The following is a 20004-nucleotide window of genomic DNA, read 5'->3' on the forward strand; positions in this document are numbered from 1 at the left end:
AAGTAGTCACCAATAAGTCAAGAGTGGCTCGTCTTCATCTGTAAAGTGGCTGTATTTTCTCTTATCACTGGATGATGCCCCATGCCGCCATGTGAGCCCTTTCCAGATTTCTCATTTTTCCCTTTTCATTCTTTCCTTCGTTTCTTCACTTTTTTTCCTTTCAGCCTAGTCATGTAAGGGATAGCTTTTTTTTTTGTAATGATACGATATAATGTACTGCAAAAATGGGAAAATAATTGCAAATTAAGTGATCTGGTGAAAAAAAACCAAAACGCAATTTCGCCATTATTTCTTGGGTTTCATTTTTAAAAATTATTATTGAAAATAATTCAGATCAGTCTGATTACAGCAATATCAAACTTTATAGAGGTTTTTTATGGACCTAAACAATTAAATTTTTTGTTTGTTTGTGACTTTTTTAAGCCAATTATTATTTTTCTTTTTATTGTTCCGTTAAGTAACTTGTATTTTTTATTTTTTTTTGTCTGTACACAATTTTGGACTATACTACATTTTTTTGAGTGAAGAGCAGCAGCCCCCAAATGACAATTTTGGCATTTTTTTTTTTTATTTTAACAGTATTTCATGGGTTAATTCTGTATTTCCTTAGCAGATTAACAATATTTTTTCATTATGTTTATAGCTGGAAAAGAGGGCATGATTCAGGCTCTTATAATTTTTTTTAGTATTTTGTTTTTTATTTTTATTTTTTTAAGTTTTGTCAGGAGACTTGAAATTGCGATTGTTGTATATGCTTCTGTACTATTGCAGTTTGTAGAAGAAATGACCGCTGCTAGAAGCAAGTGCTGGTGGTATAACAGCTCCCTAGCCCACTCAATACACCCCTCCGTACAACCTTACCAGTACATCCCATGGTGAAAAGGGATTTAAATGCGGGAAGAACATGTAATAAATATGAGCTTCCTGACAAAATGGAGTAGAGGGTTGTCCCTGCCCCCGAGGGATCGCAGGATCGCAGACTGCACTGTAAAGGCTAAAGAGACAGATGAGGGTACAAGCTTGAGCGCATGGCGGCATGGTGGTGGCAAGGATAAAATAATAATAATCTTTATTTTTATATAGCGCTAACGTATTTTGCAGCGCTTTACAGTTTGCACACATTATCATCGCTGTCCCCGTTGGGGCTCATAATCTAAATTTCCTATCAGTATGTCTTTGGAATGTGGGAGGAAACCGGAGTACCCGGAGGAAACCCACGCAAACACGGGGAGAACATACAGACTGCTTGCAGATGTTGTCCAAGGTGGGATTAGAACCCAGGACCGCAGCGCTGCAATGCTAACCACTGAGCCACCGTGCTGCCGATACACCGATACTGTAGGGTGTAAGCTTTTTCTGGAGAGATGGGATGTTCATGTTCCTTTTGAAGAATATGTAGCCTGACCGGTTGGAGTAGCGAACTCCAAATTATGGGGCTAGTTTGGGAGAAAGATCAATGTTGGTTATGTGAGGAGCAGACAAGAGGAGAACCCAGAATGAGAACTTGTGAGAACCAGAGATTAAAGGGACCCTGTCACCCCCAAAATCGATGGTGAGGTAAGCTCACCGTCATCAGGGGCTTATCTACAGCATTCTGTAATGCTGTAGATAAGCCCCTGATGTAACCTGAAAGAGGAGAAAAAGAGGTTAGATTATACTCACCCAGAGGCGGTCCCGCTGTTGGTCCGGTCAAATGGGTGTCTCAGGTCCGGTCCGGCGTCTCCTATCTTCATTCCATGACATCCTCTTCGGGTCTTTACGCCGCAGCTTCGGCGCAGGCGTACTTTGTCTGCCCTGTTGAGGACAGAGCAAAGTACTGCAGTGCGCAGGAGCCGGAAAGGTCAGAGAGGCCCAGCACCTGCGCACTGCAGTACTTTTCTCTGCCATCAACAGGACAAAGTACGCCTGCGCCAAAGCTGCGGCGTAAAGACCCGAAGAGGATGTCATGGAATGAAGATAGGAGACGCCGGAGCGGACCGGAGACACCCATTTGACCGGACCGCAGCGGGACCGCCCCTGGGTGAGTATAATCTAACCTCTTTTTCTCCTCTTTCAGGTTACATCGGGGGCTTATCTACAGCATTACAGAATGCTGTAGATAAGCCCCTGATGACGGTGAGCTTACCTCACCATCGATTTTGGGGGTGACAGGTTCCCTTTTTTAAGTGTGAGGAGATATCGGGAATGTCGGGTAGAGGACAGGCTGCGGACAGCGCTCGGGTATTGTCTGGCAGCTGGACGTCACACGTCTCCTCGCCATCGGCTGTTATCCTACAGGAGTTGAGCAGGCATTTTACCTGCAAGAGAATATCCAACGTATCACATGCCAGCCTAGCGAGTTTGTTTTTGAATAATATCTTTAAAATAATATTAATGTCACTGAGTTGTAATCGATCACTTTGAAAACAATTAATCTTTGTGTCATGTTTCACTTCGTGATCTCCTTGGCTTGTGGCACCAGTCAGTGTTTGCTCCTTCTGCACGGACTGCTCTGTTTTGGCAAAACGCACTAACCAAACAGGTTTACCTGGGGTTTAGCTCCGCAATAATCTATTTAGGTGCTTTTTCTTTGTTTGCTTATTACCTGTGTGCTTGGCAAGCGATGCCGCTACTGTGAGGCCTTCTGGGGAGAACTGGTTTGCAGGATGTAAATTACTGGTAGTCCTGTAGACTTAATGGGAACCAATTACCTCCAAAGCGTTATTTACCTTCACATATATGCGCTATCTGCAGATAAATATCCTTTAAAGCCTGCCTTACTGGACCAGTGGCTACAGGGAGAAAATGAAGTTATATTTCCCCTGCAGCCGGTCGCTTCCAATCATTGATCCGATGCAGGGATCGGTAACAGTTACCACCACTCACTACAGTGACTGTACTGTACTCACTCCTCCGTGCTTGGTTGACGGCCTGCTCTGCACACGTACACTGCAGGATATCAGTCAGTACCAGAGACTGATTACCGGATGGTCACTATGTTACGAGTGGTGACTTACACCTCCCTGCTCCGCTCTGATGACTGGAAGTGAGTGGCTGCAGGGAGAATAAAACTTAATTTTCTCCCTAGAACCCCTGGTTCAGTAAGCCAGCCAAGCATGATTTAAACACTAGTTATCTTCAGGATTATCCCGATCTGCAAGTATATAGCATGTATGGTGGAGACCATTTCTCCTTAATGGGAACCTGTCATCCCCAAAATTGAAGGTGAACTAAGCCCACCAGCATCAGGGGCTTATCTACGGCATTCTGTAATGCTGTAGATAAGCCCCCGATGTATCCTGAAAGATGAGAAAAAGAGGTTAGATTATACTCACCCAGGGGCGGTCCGGGTCCGATGGGCGTCGCTGTCCGGCGCCTTCCATCTTCATCATATGACGTCCTCTTCTTGTCTTCACGCTGCGGCTCCGGCGCAGGCGTACTTTCTGTCCTGTTGAGGGCAGAGCAAAGTACTGCAGTGCGCAGGCGCTGGACCTCTCTGACCTTTCCCGGCGCCTGCGCACTGCAGTACTTTGCTCTGCCCTCAACAGGACAGAAAGTACGCCTGCGCCGGTTCCGCAGCATGAAGACAAGAAGACGTCATTGTAAGAAGATGGGAGGCCCCGGATCAGACCGCAGCGGGACCGCCCCTGGGTGAGTATAATCTAACCTCTTTTTCTCATCTTTTAGGATACATCGGGGGCTTATCTACAGCATTACAGAATGCTGTAGATAAGCCCCTGATGGCGGTGGGCTTAGCTCACCTTCGATTTTTGGGGGTAACAGGTTCCCTTTAAGATGAATATATGCCTAAAATAGCCGTTGGCTGAATTCTTGCTCCCCTGGCAGCTTTCTAATGAACACCGCGTACACAGACATGATGGGTCTACTGAGCTTGCAGTTTATCTCCTGGGAGAACAGATTAGGCATATTGAATTCAGCATACCTGATCGGCAAATTTGGCCGACATTACCATATTCTTGCTTCTCCACTCACTTAATTGAACTTTAGCTCCTGAATGCTTTTTGTGCCCACAGTATTTTAGATCTAGCTTCTACTTTCATTTTTACTAGAGAAATTAAATTGCAAAAAATGTCAGTCATTTTGGAGGCTATGGAGGACGGCCTTTGGTCATCCGGTCACAATCTGCATACCAGTGGTCATTAGTGATGTGCAAGCGTTCTTGCATAAGGTGCTCTCTGAGCATGCTCGTGTGCTAACCTAGTGTCTTCGGCGTGCTTGAAAAATATGTTCAAATCCCCGTGCCTGCATGTCTCGCGGCTGTTAGACAGCCTGTTGGTTAGACAATCTCTGCATGTCTCGCGGCTGTTAGACAGCCTGTTGGTTAGACAATCCCTGCATGTCTCGCGGCTGTTAGACAGCCTGTTTTAGACAATCCCTGCCTGTGTTGTGACTGTTGAACAGCCGTGTGACATGCAGCTGTGAGGACTTGAACATATTTTTCGAGCACGCCGATGACACGCAGTTAGCACCCGAGCATTCTCAGAATACACCTTATCACAGCACGGTGGCTCATTACTATTTGCTACAAAACTTGCTCCATCTCCTGTCTGACTGTACATGTCACCCTTAGTCGTGCCCTTTCCACCTGCGTGGATTAGTACACAAGGGGAAGGTTGGAGAACCCGAGGCTTTACCTCTGGTAGGCATAGCATTCCCTCATTGGAAGTCCCCCCCCATTATCAGACTGGGGCACATGAGCCCCAATTCTCATTTCACCCTTATATGTCTGAATATCCGACTGTGGGGCATATAGGAACAATGGACATGTAACAATAAGTATATGTTTATTCAAACTAGTACCCTCCTAAGGGGTGCACCATTATGCTCTATTCTATATACTTGTGCTGCAGATCCACAGACATGTAAGAAATACACGCTGTGAATGGTTGTTGTGCCCAGCTGTAACTTGTAGCAGACGACAGTCCCTTACTGGAGCTCGTATGGTGATGCTATAACAGGGCCAGTGTGTAGGTTTTTCTCTTTGCTTATTGATTGGACCATTGTTAGTGTGAATAATAATGCTGTATGCCTTTATTCACAAAGGGCACTTCAGCGACGTCCAAGGGCTTTCTGTACTCGGTAATATTCCACGTGGCGATCACTGCCGCACACAAGGATGATTTATAATAAGGGCACACAATCTTGGGCTTCTAGGCAGCGATCCTTTATAGTAAAGCCGATGGTGTAGTGACTGTAGCTTGCGGCTCTTTAACCTACTACACAATGCCTAGTTTTACGCACATGCTAAGGTTATATAATAACGGGTGAGATGTGAAGCGGGGTTGTTATATTGGTGTGTCTTCACCAAATCTGGATGTGGAGCTAGAAAGCAATGATGCGCTGTGGGTCGAGGTCTACATACCGTGATTTATACAGTGACATGTAAAAGTTAGGACACCCCTGGTCAAAATTACTGCTATTGTAAGAATTAAGCAAGTTATTATTATTATTTATTATTATAGCGCCATTTATTCCATGGCGCATGGCGCTTTACATGTGAGGAGGGGTATACATAATAAAAACAGGTACAATAATCTTGACCAATACAAGTCATAACTGGTACAGGAGGAGAGAGGACCCTGCCCGCGAGAGCTCACAATCTACAAGGGATGGAGTTGAAGATGAAATGATCTCTAAAAGATCTAAAGTTAAATATGACACATTTCCTTTGTATTGTAGGAATATATATATATATTTTATTAATCGGATGGTGGCCCGATTCTAACGCATCGGGTATTCTTAAATATGCATGTCCACGTAGTATATTGCCCAGCCACATAGTATATTGCCCAGCCGACTAGTATATTGCCCAGTCACGTATGTCACAGGTTAAAAAATAAACATATACTCACCTTCCGAGGGCCCCTTGTAGTTCGGTCACATGACCGTGACGTCATGGCAGGTCCTTCTGCCATACCATCCTTGACACCGGAACCTGCTGCTTGCATGGAGCGGTTACTGGAGCGTAGCGAGGAGCGGGAAAGAGGGCGGAAGGTGAGTATATAATGATTTTTTATTTTTTTTAATTATTTTTAACATTAGATGTTTTTACTATTGATGTTGCATAGGCAGCATCAATAGTAAAAACTTGGTCACACAGGGTTAATAGCGGCAGTAACTGAGTGCGTTATCCGTGGCATAACGCGGTCCGTTACCGCTGGCATTAACCCTGTGTGAGCGGTGACTGCGGGGAGTATGGAGCGGGCGCTGACTGCAGGGGAGTAGGGAGGGACTAATTGGATTGTGGCCGTCGCTGATTGGTCGCGTGACAGACAGAAAGACAGACAGACAAAAAATATATATATATATATATATATATATATATATATATATATATATATATATATATATATATATATATATATATATATATATTTTATAATTTTTTTTTTTTTTTACATTTTTAAAATTACAAAAATGAAACTGTACCGATGCAAAAGTTTGGGCACCTTTGGAGATTTGTGTGCTCACATAACTTTAACCAAGGTTTCGCACCTTAATTAACCTGTTAGGGTTATGGCTTGTTCACTATCATCATTAGGAAAGGTCAGGTGATGCAAATTTCCCAGCTTTATAAAAACCCAGCCTCCTCTCCTTGTGCCAGATACAGCAGCCATGGGTTCTTCTAATCAATTTCATAGCACTCTGAAAATGGTGGAGGCCCATAAAGCAGGAGAAGGTTATAAGAAAATCGCAAAGCGTTTTCAAGTTGCCATTTCCTCAGTTCGTAATGTAATTAAGAAATGGCAGTTAACCGAAGGAAAAGTGGAGGTCAAGATAAGGTCTGGAAGACCAAGCAAAATTTCAGTGAGAACTGCTCACAGGATTGCTACAGAGGCAAATCAGAAACCCCGCTTGACTGCAGAAGACCTTCAGAAAGATTTAGCAGACTCTGGAGTTGTGCTACATTTTTCTACTGTTCAGAGACACCTGCACAAATATGGCCTTAATAGAAGAGTCATCAGAAGAAAACCTCTCCTGCGTCATCACCATAAATTTCAGCATCCGAAGTATGCAAAAGAATATTTAAACAAGCCTGATGCATTTTGGAAACAAGTGGTACAGGGAACATGTACAATGGTACAGGGAACATTTCACATCTAGAGAGAAGAACGGATTAAATGAAATTTCAACAAATTCTTGATGCAAACATAACCCCATCTATAAAAAAGCTGAAGTTGAAAAGAGGATGTCTTGTACAAATGGATAATAATCCCAAATACACGTCAAAATCCACAATAGACTACCTCAAAAGGTGAAAGCTGAAGGTTTTATAATGGCCCTCACAGTCCCCTGATCTGAACATCATTGAAAATCTGTGGCTAGACCTCAAAATAGCAGTGAATGCAAGACGACCCAGGAATCTCATAGAACTGGAAGAATTTTCCAAGAAAGAATGGATGAAAATCTCTCAAACAAGAATTGAAAGACACTTGTGTGGCTAAAAAAAAAGCATTTACAAGCTGTGATACTTTCAAAGGGGGTACTAACCATGCAGGGTGCCCAAAGATTTGTAACAGCTAATTTTTGTTTTAATAATTTTAAAAATGTAAAAGATGAAAACATATATATTTTTTTGCCTAAAATACAAAGAAAATGTCATCTTTAACTTTAGGCCTTTTAGAGATCATTTCATCTTTAACTGTTCACAATAACATATCTTTGAAGAAGCATCAGTGAAACGTGCGTCGGGGTGAGGGGGAGACTGCGTGCAGCCACCCTTCATATGTCAGCTGTGATTTCCATCCACGGGCAATATGTAGTTTTCCTAGCTTGTGGAGTGCTGACAATTTGTCTAATTCTTTCCATAGAGTGCAATCTTCTACTAGATCTTGGATTAGAACATTATTCAGTTAGAAAGTGTATGAAGTACACTATAGTACTAGATGTTACATCAGAGTACTATTCGGATATAAACAGTGTATGAAGGGGAATTTTCCTCTAATTACCATTTGCTGCTATATACATGTTACCTGTCTTATATTTATATCCTGGGCAACACCAGCAATCAGCAGACATGGGCAAGTTTTTTTTTACCTTGAATATCGACCGTTTCACAGGCTATCAGGGACACAATGGTGTCTATCTGATCAAATTGGTATATTCACCCTAATTTTTTGAGGGTTTTAATGTATTGTTCTACGGTGGCTCCTATGAAATTCAATTTCAAAGGTGATTGTGAATACCCCCCCATTCAATGATTTTCTATGTAGACATAAAACTTTATTTGAGCTGTTCCCATGCTTTGCTGATTTATCATATTCAGGTGCTTCTAACAAAAGTAGAATATCATCAAAAAGTTCAATTTATTTCAGAGCCCCGACCAAGTATTGAGTGCATTTACTGAACATACATTTCAGCAGGACAACATTTCAGATTTTAAAATAATTTTTCAAGCTGGTGTTATAAAGTATTCTAATTTACTGAGATAATGACTTCTGGGTTTTCATCGGCTGTAAGCCATAATCATCAACATTAACAGAAATAAACATTTGAAATAGATCACTCTGTAATGACTCTATATAACGAGTTTCACTTTTTGTATCGATGAACTGAAAAATTTACTTTTTGATCTAATTAGTGAGAAGAACTTGTATGTTACGGACTTATTGTGTTTTTTGCTGCTGCTTTGTAATGATCTGGATACATATTTGGATGGTTTGGGCAAAAACATTAGTTTTCCAGAGATATTATGGGAATGGAGTTCTGGGAGCTGTCCAGCTGCTGAATTTTCTTCTTTTCTTTGGATAGAATTCCTTTAGTTCTGGTGGACTTAAAGACCACCTATCCCCAGTCTGGGGCTGCCCTTTTTATTTAAGAAAATAGTGGTTAATTCTAGAATGGTGATTTTTTTTTTTTTTCTTCTAAATATTACAGATTGCCAAAACTGGTCACTAGTGGCTCTAACTTCTCCCTAAAAGTCCTGACCTTCTAGTGAAAGTTGGGTTTGATCTTCTGGATTGTGAGATTCCAGCGGGTAGTGCCGGATATCTCCTGTGTTATCCTAAGGTCTCAGACTGTGCACTAACCCAGCTGTGCCGCATCCTTTACTAAGCGCTGTCGGGTCTAAAATGAAAAGTCAAAATAGAAAAAATGGTCTACACTGAAAATGTAAAGGAGAGGTGCAGGAGTGGGTCGTGGTCCCAATGCATACAGGGAGGAACATCGACTGGACTCTCAGGCTGTCTGCACACTGTGCGTTTTTGATGTGTTTTTTTTCTGCGTGGAAATGGGCCAAAAAATGCTATGAAATCCTTATGCCAGCTAATTCAATGACCATCCGTAAGTGTTGTGCACATGGTCAGTAAATTTTCTCTGAGTATTTGCAGTGTTTTTTTTTTTTTTTCTGCAGCTTGTCAATTCTTTGTGCTTTTCCACACCCATTGACTTCAATTGACTCAGTGAAATCCATATAAAAAAGCAGGTATAAAAGTGTTTAATCCAATACCTATCACAGTTTAAAATAAAAAGAGGAAAAAATCAATAAGCTCAATTAATATTTTAGTTAAAATATACCTTTTATTCCAATTAATTAAAATTCATCAAATTACCAAAACGTGAACACTGCACCATCACCAAACCAATTAGGATAATACTACAGGGAGGTGCCTGACCCTGTAATGGACTGAGCCTCCCTACCTACCAGCGGAGGCTGGCACCCTAAAAAACTGCGCAATGGCGCCCCCGCTCGTTGGCGGCTCTCCCTGTAAGGCCCTAGTGATGAATGGGGAGTGAAAAGATATTCAGTAGGTGGGACAGAAATTATGTACTGTAATATGTAAATGTTTTGGTATCAATAAATTTAATCTAGTCAAAGAATGTATTTCTTGTTCATGCTTATATTAGAAAAGAACCAGTAGAAAAGAGCTATCCCTAGATATCAATAATCCTTTCTTGCGCTCTATCTGTCCGACTGTGGGAGTTGGCACCCTGGAACCTAAAAGCTGGTGTCCCCGCTACTTCAGGGATATAACACTGTCTCTTTAAGTGCTTAGTGATATAGCGAAGTTAAGAGCACTTTCACAAGGTGGCTCAGTGAAAAAGAAATAGCCAGTGTCTGATAATTACTGAGTAGAGCAGGGTGGTTATAGAGGAAAGCGCATATGCAAGTCCAGACAGTGGTAATTGGCGCCGTGGGGGAAAAAACCTATCCCATAAGTAAATAGACCAACAGACCACAGCTAGTGCAGTTTTCCAAATTCTTTCAATTAGTGGAAAGCATTATATGATATCTATTAATACTAGTCACCTGTTCCTAAAATATATATTCCATTAGCATGGTCATGCTCTTTATTATACTCCATAAGAACCTTGGAAAAGGGGAAACGCGTCGAGTTGCAGCGAGCTGCAGTCTGGCTTGGAGTTCAAGTATTTGATTTGACCTTGATGGGCGGTTGTGGCATATATATTTTTTATTATGTCAATTACAAGGGTGAATTTAATTTTTTGATCTATAGTTGATTGAAAGAGCCATCTTTGTGGCATATGAACCATTTGATTGTATCTATGACCAACTGACCATGCTAATGGAATATATTTTGAGGAGCATGTGACTATCATTAATAGATATCATATACTGGTTCCAGGGTGCCAACTCCCGCAGTCGGGCAGATGGAGCGCAAGAAAGGATTATTGATATCTAGGGATAGCTCTTTTCTACTGGTTCTTTTCATGTGTAAGCATGAACAAGAAATGCATTCTTTGACTATAAATTTTTTTGATACCAAGACTTTTACCTATTACAGTACATCATTTCTTTCTGTTCCACCTGCTGAATATGTTTTCACTCCCCATTCATCAATAGGGCCTTACAGGGCTAATAGGGAGAGCTGTCAGCGAGAGGTTTTTAGGGTGCCAACCTCCGCTGGTATGTCGGTAGGGAGGCTGTCCATTACAGGGTCAGGCACCTCCCTGTGCTATTCCCTCTTTTAATTGGTTTGGTGATGGTGTTGTGTTCACGTTTTGGTAATTTGATGAATTTTAATGAATTGGAATAAAAGGTATATTTTAACTAAAATATGAGTTTACGGTGAGCTTATAAAATGTTTGCGTTTTTTACCAGCTTCCTATAGTGTTTTCCACACTATAATATGTGTGACAGTGTGGGAAACACCGGCGCGGTGGTTCTTATTGGCGGTAACGCTACTGCGGTAAGACCGTCGGTCGGAGCGCTGTGGGGGTTATGCTGTCTGATGTCAGTGTGACCCGCTCTAACGCTAGTGCCGGTAAGACCGTCAGTCTGAGCCCTACGGGGTCATGTTGTCAAATGTCAACGTGATGACCCGTGGGAACTCTACCGCCAGTAAGACCGTCAGTCAGCGCACTGCGCAGTCACAGCGCCCCGTAGCCGTGACTGACCCGCATCGGTAACCTGCGGTAAAAAGCTTACCGCTGGTCAGCAGGCGTGGGCTGATGAGACTACTGCTCCCATCGGGCTACGTTTGCTGTCACTGATGGGAGAACGTAGTCTCACATTCACAGAAATAGAAGGTATAAACTTGGGAGTATATTAAACTATTAGTTCACAGAAAAAACCCAATTGTAAAATTGATTAAAACTTGGCTTTTAATAAATTTCTTTATAAAAGAGTAACCCCAATTAGTGCACTACAAAAAACCATCACCAACACAACAACAGTCAATAGGAAAGGCCCAGGTGGTGCCTAACCCTGCACTAATGCTAGATGCGCCCTGCCTATCAGCGGAGGTTGGCACCCTATTTCCTGCGCAAATGGCGCCCCCGCTCCACGTCGGCTCACCCTACTACCCCTGTTGTACCCTTTTAGGGTGGGATGAACATATACTCATACACACTCGACGTGTTATCTCTTTATTATTTTTTATTTATTTTTATATTTCAGAGATTATTTTTGGGATATCCTAATGCTATGGGGCTATCCCTTGTCTGTCCCTGCCTATCAGCGGGGGTTGGCACCCTAATCATACGCAATTGGCGCCCCCACTCCTCGGCGGCTGATAACTTTTTATATCCCTATATGGGTAAGAAAAAGAAATTCTTAGGCAAGGTGCATAAGTGCTTTAAAGTGCTTGTAGAGAGGAATATCAGGGTGTCCTATATATATAAATGGGTTACCTTTATATGCCAATCATTCACAGATCATCTATACGACAGAAATAAAGTACCAGTTGAATCCTGTACCATATAGCAAATAGCCTTACTCAAAATAGATGATAACAATGTTCTTTTTAAACAGAAACTGTGTGTTCCTGCAATAATAACCCTAGGACCAACTCCGAATACCCCTTTCACAAATATAGGCATGTCCTTAACACAACCAACTCGACGCGTTTCCCCTCTGAAACAATATGAGGTTCATCAGGAGTAACAGATATACGTGCCACAGGACTACTTATCTTAATCATAGATGGCCGGTTTCATGATAAAATCCTCAGCACTACAGGGTAGATACCCTATTGATACAATGCCTTCGCATTCGCAGAGGGGAAATGCGTCGAGTTGGTTGTGTTAAGGACATGCCTATATTTGTGAAAGGGGTATTCAGAGTTGGTCCTAGGGTTATTATTGCAGGAACACACGTAGTTTCTGTTTAAAAAGAACATTATCATCTATTTTGAGTAAGGCTATTTGCTATATGGTACAGGATTCAACTGGTACTTTATTTCTGTCGTATAGATGATCTGTGAATGATTGGCATATAAAGGTAACCCATTTATATATATATAGGACACACTGATATTCCTCTCTACAAGCACTTTAAAGCACTTATGCACCTTGCCTAAGAATTTCTTTTTCTTACCCATATAGGGATGTAAAAAGTTATCAGCCTGCCGAGGAGTGGGGGCGCCAATTGCGTATGATTAGGGTGCCAACCCCCGCTGATAGGCAGGGACAGACAAGGGATAGCCCCATAGCATTAGGATATCCCAAAAATAATCTCTGAAATATAAAAATAAAAAATAATAAAGAGATAACACGTCGAGTGTGTATGAGTATATGTTCATCCCACCCTAAAAGGGTACAACAGGGGTAGTAGGGTGAGCCGACGTGGAGCGGGGGCGCCATTTGCGCAGGAAATAGGGTGCCAACCTCCGCTGATAGGCAGGGCGCATCTAGCATTAGTGCAGGGTTAGGCACCACCTGGGCCTTTCCTATTGACTGTTGTTGTGTTGGTGATGGTTTTTTGTAGTGCACTAATTGGGGTTACTCTTTTATAAAGAAATTTATTAAAAGCCAAGTTTTAATCAATTTTACAATTGGGTTTTTTCTGAGAACGTAGTCTCATAAGCCAGCACCTATGTTCACAAAAGTAAAATAATTCCATACATGTTCAAATGAAAATGTTAAAAAAATTACTCACCTAACACCAAATCCTTGACTCCCTCGTCTCCTAGAAAAAATGTAAAATAAACCACCATATACTCACCTGTCCGCCATAGTCCATGTAATCCTGAGTGTCCTACAGCGATCTCACATATAGAACAGTCACGTCGGGAGATGTGACGGCTCTAACCGGCCGCCGACGATACGCTGGCAGGAGGTAATCACTCCCGCAGTCTATCACTGAGCTGCTGTGAGAGGGGTCACCGGTAATGATGAGGGAGTGTACTCGTTACTCGAGATTTCCCGAGCACGCTCGGGGGTCCTCCGAGTATTTTTTTTTAGTGCTCGAAGATTATTATTGCCGCAGCTGAATGATTTACATCTGTTAGCCAGCTTGATTACATGTGGGGATTCATTTGCAACCAGGCAACCCCCACATGTGCTTATGCTGGCTAACAGATGTAAATCATTCAGCTACGGTGATGAAAACTAAATCTCTGAGTACTTACAAATGCTCGGAGGACTCCCGAGCGTGCTCGGGAAATCTCGAGTAACGAGTATATTCGCTCATCACTAGTGTTTACTTAGTAGCTTAAAAATAAGGGTGGCGGGCTGACACCTTTTCATTACTAAGCCTAGGGCTAAGGGTACCGTCACACAGTGCAATTTTCATCGCTACGACGGTACGATCCGTGACGCTCCAGCGTCGTAACAATATCGCTCCAGCGTCGTAGACTGCTGTCACACTTTGCAATCTACGACGCTGGAGCGATAATTTCATGACGTATGTGCGATGTAGAAGCCGTTGGTTACTATGCGCACATCGTATACGATATATGTGACACCATGCAATCATGCCGCCACAGCGGGACACTAGACGACGAAAGAAAGTTTCAAACGATCTGCTACGACGTACGATTCTCAGCGGGGTCCCTGATCGCAGGAGCGTGTCAGACATTGCGATATCGCTCGAACGTCACAGATATATCGCTCGAACGTCACGAATCGTGCCGTCGTAGCGATCAAAATTTCACTGTGTGACGGTACCCTAAGTGTCAATGACAGCTCCTGACACCAAGCCCTAATCCCATTACCCTGATGCCACTGCATCAGCTTGAAAAAGGTGGTGTTGAACCAAGAAATTACATCACAAAAGTTTTTTTTTTTTTTGTTTAAACCTCTTTATTGAGCTAAAAAAGGCCTTCATTGCTGTACAAAAATGTATGCACCAAAAATGCGGCAAAACGCGCGTTTTTGCTGCAGCGTTTTTCCTGCCAAGAGATGCAGAAACCTTGCAGAAATTTCTGCAAGCAAAAACTCAACGTACACACAGCTTCAAATTGATATTTTGCAAGGTAATTTTATTGATTAGCATATATGTACATAATGTGAATCAGATGGGGTACATTAGTGACAAAATAAAGGACACTTCGACCTGTGCTGGGCCTTTGTCAAGGTGAGCAGAATATCTGAATCACTAATGCAGGGTGTGGCAGTATAGCCGTATTTTTATTTGTGGATTGCTTAGATTATCCGTTTGTCTGGGTATACTGGCAATGCTGGCGCACACCACGCTGTTGTAGTGAATTTGGAGGCTCAACCCAAGAAGACGGATCGCCTTCCTTAGCTGCTGAGCTCCCTGATTATGTGCACTGCTATTAACATGTCAATGCAAGTACCGGACACTGAGAGTTGGACCTGGGGAGGGTGAGTTTGGTTAAACTGTGCCCGGGGAACATGATTTTATGAAAAGTTAGAACCCCTTTAATGCCTGAATGTCCTGTGATGCTTCTTCTTGCTTCATGTTACTAATGCATCTAGTAAGGAGGTCGGTCTATGGCGGATCTTCCACAATGATGGTGTAGGATTAGAACGTCTACCCGGACCGCACTTCATCACCTTGCGCTATTCCTGGGTTTATTTCCTGGCATCTCACAGGTATAACATAGGTAGGCATTTTTTTCAGTCTTCAAAACTAGACGGCTGTAAGAGATGACCTCTTTATCTGATTGTACAGACCATTAAAATTGCAATTCCAGGATCTGCTGCCACGGGAGCGGGAAATATTTCCTCCATCCTTAGAACTGGTGAATAAAAAAGACGTCGAAATTCAGTAACTTGTCCTGCTGATGGCAGCCAGTTCACAGCACGGACTATTGCACAACTGGGATTAACAGAACAGACTTGTCCAGGCGTAAAGTGCAAATCTATTCTGGCTGCTCCATAAGAAGGATCTATTAATCCTGCCTAATATTGGGCAACTGTAAACTTTCACTAGCTATCAAACTAATCACAGTAGCTAATGACGAACAATGAAATTTCACTTTCCAGCAATTTGTTGTAGCATTGTAAGCCACGCCCTTTCCCCACATAAGCCTCCACCTCCCTTCCCTGCCGCGCCGCCACCTCCCTTCCCTGCCGCGCCGCCACCTCCCTTCCCTGCCGCGCCGCCACCTCCCTTCCCTGCCGCGCCGCCACCTCCCTTCCCTGCCGCGCCGCCACCTCCCTTCCCTGCCGCGCCGCCACCTCCCTTCCCTGCCGCGCCGCCACCTCCCTTCCCTGCCGCGCCGCCACCTCCCTTCCCTGCCGCGCCGCCACCTCCCTTCCCTGCCGCGCCGCCACGTCCCTTCCCTGCCGCGCTGCCACCTCCCTTCCCTGCCGCGCCGCCACCTCCCTTCCCTGCCGCGCCGCCACCTCCCTTCCCTGCCGCGCCGCCACCTCCCTTCTCTGCCATCTTCTTTTTTTGGGATCTTTTCCTGGAAAGGAGATCTGGGCTTGATCTGGGCTATTGAATATCAAAATTAAGCAAAAAGTTTGCAGTGGAACAAACAGAATATAATCCAAATATTGGAATATTATTTTACATCATGTGTTCTTTGTCTCTTTTAGCAAATTCCCGACGTGTCCCCAACTGGGCGATATACAACTCTGGTTCCTCTGCTGTTCATTTTGGCTGTGGCTGCTGTGAAGGAGATCATAGAAGATGTTGTAAGTAATAAACATTTCTAGACTTTGGCTATTGGAGGTACGTGGCTGGAGACAGTTTATTCTTACTGGCATATAATGTAACGTGATGGATATTTTGTTGCCTTTTGGATTGACACTGCCGAGATATAGAAGCAAGAAATATGTCTATTTAGTCCAGATGAAGTTTACTAGCTGAATTGCTATAACTTTCAGAATTAGAAAAGTATTTATTTTACTTGCATACGGCCATTACGCTTCATAGATGTCATCACTGTCCCCATTGGGGCTCACAATCTTCACTTCCTATCAGTATGTCTTTGGAGTGTGGGAAACCGGAGAACCTGGAAGAAACCCATGCAAACATGGGGAGGACATACAGACTTTTGTAGATGTTGTCATTGGCAATGCTACAGTGCTAACCACTGAGTTAGTAGGTAGTAAATTCTTATTTTTAGAGTACTTTATGGAGCAGTGTTCCCTCTCCATGGGCTGTCTGGTCCCTGGCATGTTGCATCTTCCTTTATGTCACACTTTACCTTCTGTGCTGAAAGCCGGGAATGGGACAAGGCTGAGAACCTTGGGTAATTCTCCGTGACAGTCCAATTGGGATCACGTATCCACCTTATAGCTGACATATAAGGCTACTTTCACACTAGCGTTAACTGCAATCCGCCGCAATGCGTCGTTTTGCAGAAAAAACGCATCCTGCAAAAGTGCTTGCAGGATGCGTTTTTCCCCATAGACTTGTATTGACGACGCATTGCGACGGATTGCCACACGTCGCATCCGTCGTGCGACGGATGCGTCGTGCTTCTGCGGACCGTCGGGAGCAAAAAACGCAACATGTAACGTTTTTTGCGCCTGACGGACCGCTTTTTCCGACCGCGCATGCGCGGCCGGAACTCCGCCCCCACCTCCCCGCACCTTACAATGGGGCAGCGGATGCGCCGGAGAAATGCATCCGCTGCCTCCGTTGTGCAGTGCGTTAAACGCTAGCGTCGGAATCTCTCCCGACGCATTGCGACGGTGAGATTCTGACGCTAGTGTGAAAGTAGCCTAACTGGAGAAATATGTTGCAAAAATATTGTCATCGGGGAAGGAGGGGGAAGATTTCCAATCTTATAAAGTGATGGCTTATTGCTAGGACCCCCCCACCAATCCTGACACGTAGGTGGCCACAGAAATAATTTAGCAATATGTCTCCTTATAAATGTTCCCTGTACAGAGTCTCTCCCAGTCCCCCAAAAAGTAAAGGGGAAACAATTCTGAGTCTTCACTGGCATGAATGGTGGGGTGACCAGACGTTGTGCTCCAACTGATCGTAAGGTGATGTCACTGAAAGCTATCACTTTATATGGTGGGAATACTCCTTTAATCATGCACTTCTTTATAAAGTAACTTCTCTTCCTTCCAAAAGTAAAGAAAAGCAACGCTCACCGTATAAAATCCCTTCTGATCAGACCGGTGGAAGCACCTATATACGCGTCTGACCAGTCGCACCTGCTCCTTCTCTCTCCCTGCTGATATGTTTTAAAGGACATTAGTAATTAAGTAATTTTATACGTTCAGTGACGCTTTTCTCTACTTTGGACTGCAGTCGTTTCCCCAGTCTGGAGTCTATTAAAGGGAACCTGTCACCTGAATTTGGCGGGCAGGTTTGCGGTCATATGGGCGGGGTTTTCGGGTGTTTGATTCACCCTTCCTTACCCCGCTGGCTGCTCCAATATTGCGGCCAGCATGCAGCCAGCGGGTAAGGAAAGGGTGAATCAAACACCCGGAAACTCCACCCATATGACCGCAAACCTGTCCCGCCAAATTCAGGTGACAGGTTCCCTTTAAGCTCCGCACCGCTCTGGTTCACGGACCTTTTTTGGATGTGCAACATTGTAATCTCCACCTGAACTCCATGATAGTGCCGAGTTGCTTCATTTTCTTTGTTTTGGATCCAACGTCTTTTCCTTGTTACACTAAACGTACGGAGTAGTAGGATGGCCCTACTAGGGGAAGGCGTTCAGCTACCTCCGGGAGTCCCATAGATTGTGAATGCAGGAGTACTGCTCCATTCACACTGCAGAGCCCATAGCCTCCGCTCTTTGGGCTCAGTGCTGTTCCCAGCCATGGGACCATAAGCAATTAGCTATTGTTATGGTGGGCTGACCCCTTTGCACACAACACACTCCATCAGTTTAGTATAATTGCCATATGAGGAGCTTTTTCCCCTAATATGGGGCAGTTGGTTCCGCCTGATGGGGTTTTGCTTTCCTCTGGATTGATACGTTGGGTTATAGGTTATACTTGATGGACTCTTGTCTTCTTCCAACCTTGCTACTATAAAACTTTATACTTAGTTAATTTGTGAATAAATATTATTTCTCCCATGATCTTATCCACGTGATCCCACAGTGTCTCCCCAAACACTACTTGACATTATACAGAGACTTTATGAAGAGTGGATTTTCCCGATTCGAGCTCCGCCATTGATGTCTTGTGCGTTTGAGCTGTTCTCGAGCGTCGGTGTTGAATTCACTGATATTATGTTGTGAATGTTGCCTTGTAGCAGCCTGTACTGTATTCCGCTCAGGTAGTGGCAGCACAGACGTTCTTTGGGGAGCTCGGAAGATGAGAACCTTGCCTGGTCCTCTTGGGAGACCTTTGTCATCTTGTATGCGTTCCCCTGACAATGCCGTGCCGCTCACGCGCTCAGTCCACAATTTTTTTGTTTTTATTTGGGCAGGTTTCCAAGTCTATCATTGTCTGACTGTTGTTTTTCGAGAAGTTCTCCACTCTGAGGATTAAAAAAACCCAAAAACCAATAGAATAATTCTTCGATATTGTGTATAAAGCCTAGACAATACTATAAGCCACGTCCAGGACGACTTGTTCTTCTTTACACTGATGGTGATGACATTGGCTGCGTGTTTGGGGTGGTCCTGCTGCAGAATAAGGTTATGGCCCGTCAGACGCCTCCCTGATGGTAATGCAAGATGGATAAGTATTTTCCTTTCTTTCTCAACAGTGAAGACCCCATTAATCTTCACTAAATCCCCAACTCCATTTGCTGTAATTTGGCCCCAAACTTGCAAGAAATATCTCTCATGCTTCACTGTTGTCTGCAGACACTCATTGGGCCAATCTTCAGGCCTTTGGCGAGCAAACTGCCTTTTGTTACAGCCAAATATTTCACATTTTGACTCCCTGCTGACATTTTCTGCACCGTTGTTCCTACGTTTTCCTGCATAGTTGACTTGCAGTACTTGATTTTATTCCCATGGCGAAGGTATAGCTTTTTGGCCACAATTCTTCCATCAAAACCATATCTTGCCAAATATTTCTAAACCGTAGATGGGTGTCCCACAGGTTGCTGAGCTGATGGCACTGCTGGACATCTGCTGACATTGGACAGCTTCTGCACTAAGTTTACTTGGCTGATCGCTGCGTCTGCGGTTCTCAGCATTGCCCATTTCTTGGTTTCATCAGTGCAGAAAAATACAGACCGATACTTATCCTTTATGCCACTGTTTCCCAAAACCCGATCCCCCAGCACGTCAGGTTTTCAGGATTGCACAGGTGAGAGAATCGGTGGCAGTTTGTGATGCCTTAATAATTCCATCACCTGTGCAAGATTAAAGAAATCCTAAAAACATGACGTACTGGAGGCCCTGAGCACTGGAGTTTGGGAAACACTGCTTGTCACATTACCATCAGGGAGGCATCCGATTGGCTCCAAATTGATTC

The 20004-nt window shown here is 43.7% G+C and overlaps 1 protein-coding gene across 5 annotated transcripts in view; it reads left to right on the top strand.

Moving 5' to 3' along the window:
• ATP8A1 (ATPase phospholipid transporting 8A1) overlaps positions 1 to 20004 on the top strand; it is a 291307-nt gene that overhangs the window by 40869 nt on the left and 230434 nt on the right. For all 5 annotated transcript variants that reach the window (XM_069744529.1, XM_069744527.1, XM_069744530.1 and 2 more), the window contains exon 5: positions 16192 to 16290. In XM_069744529.1, coding sequence (XP_069600630.1) covers positions 16192 to 16290 — 99 coding nt within the window. The remainder of the gene's footprint in view (positions 1 to 16191; positions 16291 to 20004) is intronic.

The sequence above is a fragment of the Ranitomeya imitator genome, chromosome 1 (assembly GCF_032444005.1).
Source record: "Ranitomeya imitator isolate aRanImi1 chromosome 1, aRanImi1.pri, whole genome shotgun sequence".
In the NCBI taxonomy this organism is placed as follows: Eukaryota; Metazoa; Chordata; class Amphibia; order Anura; family Dendrobatidae; genus Ranitomeya; species Ranitomeya imitator.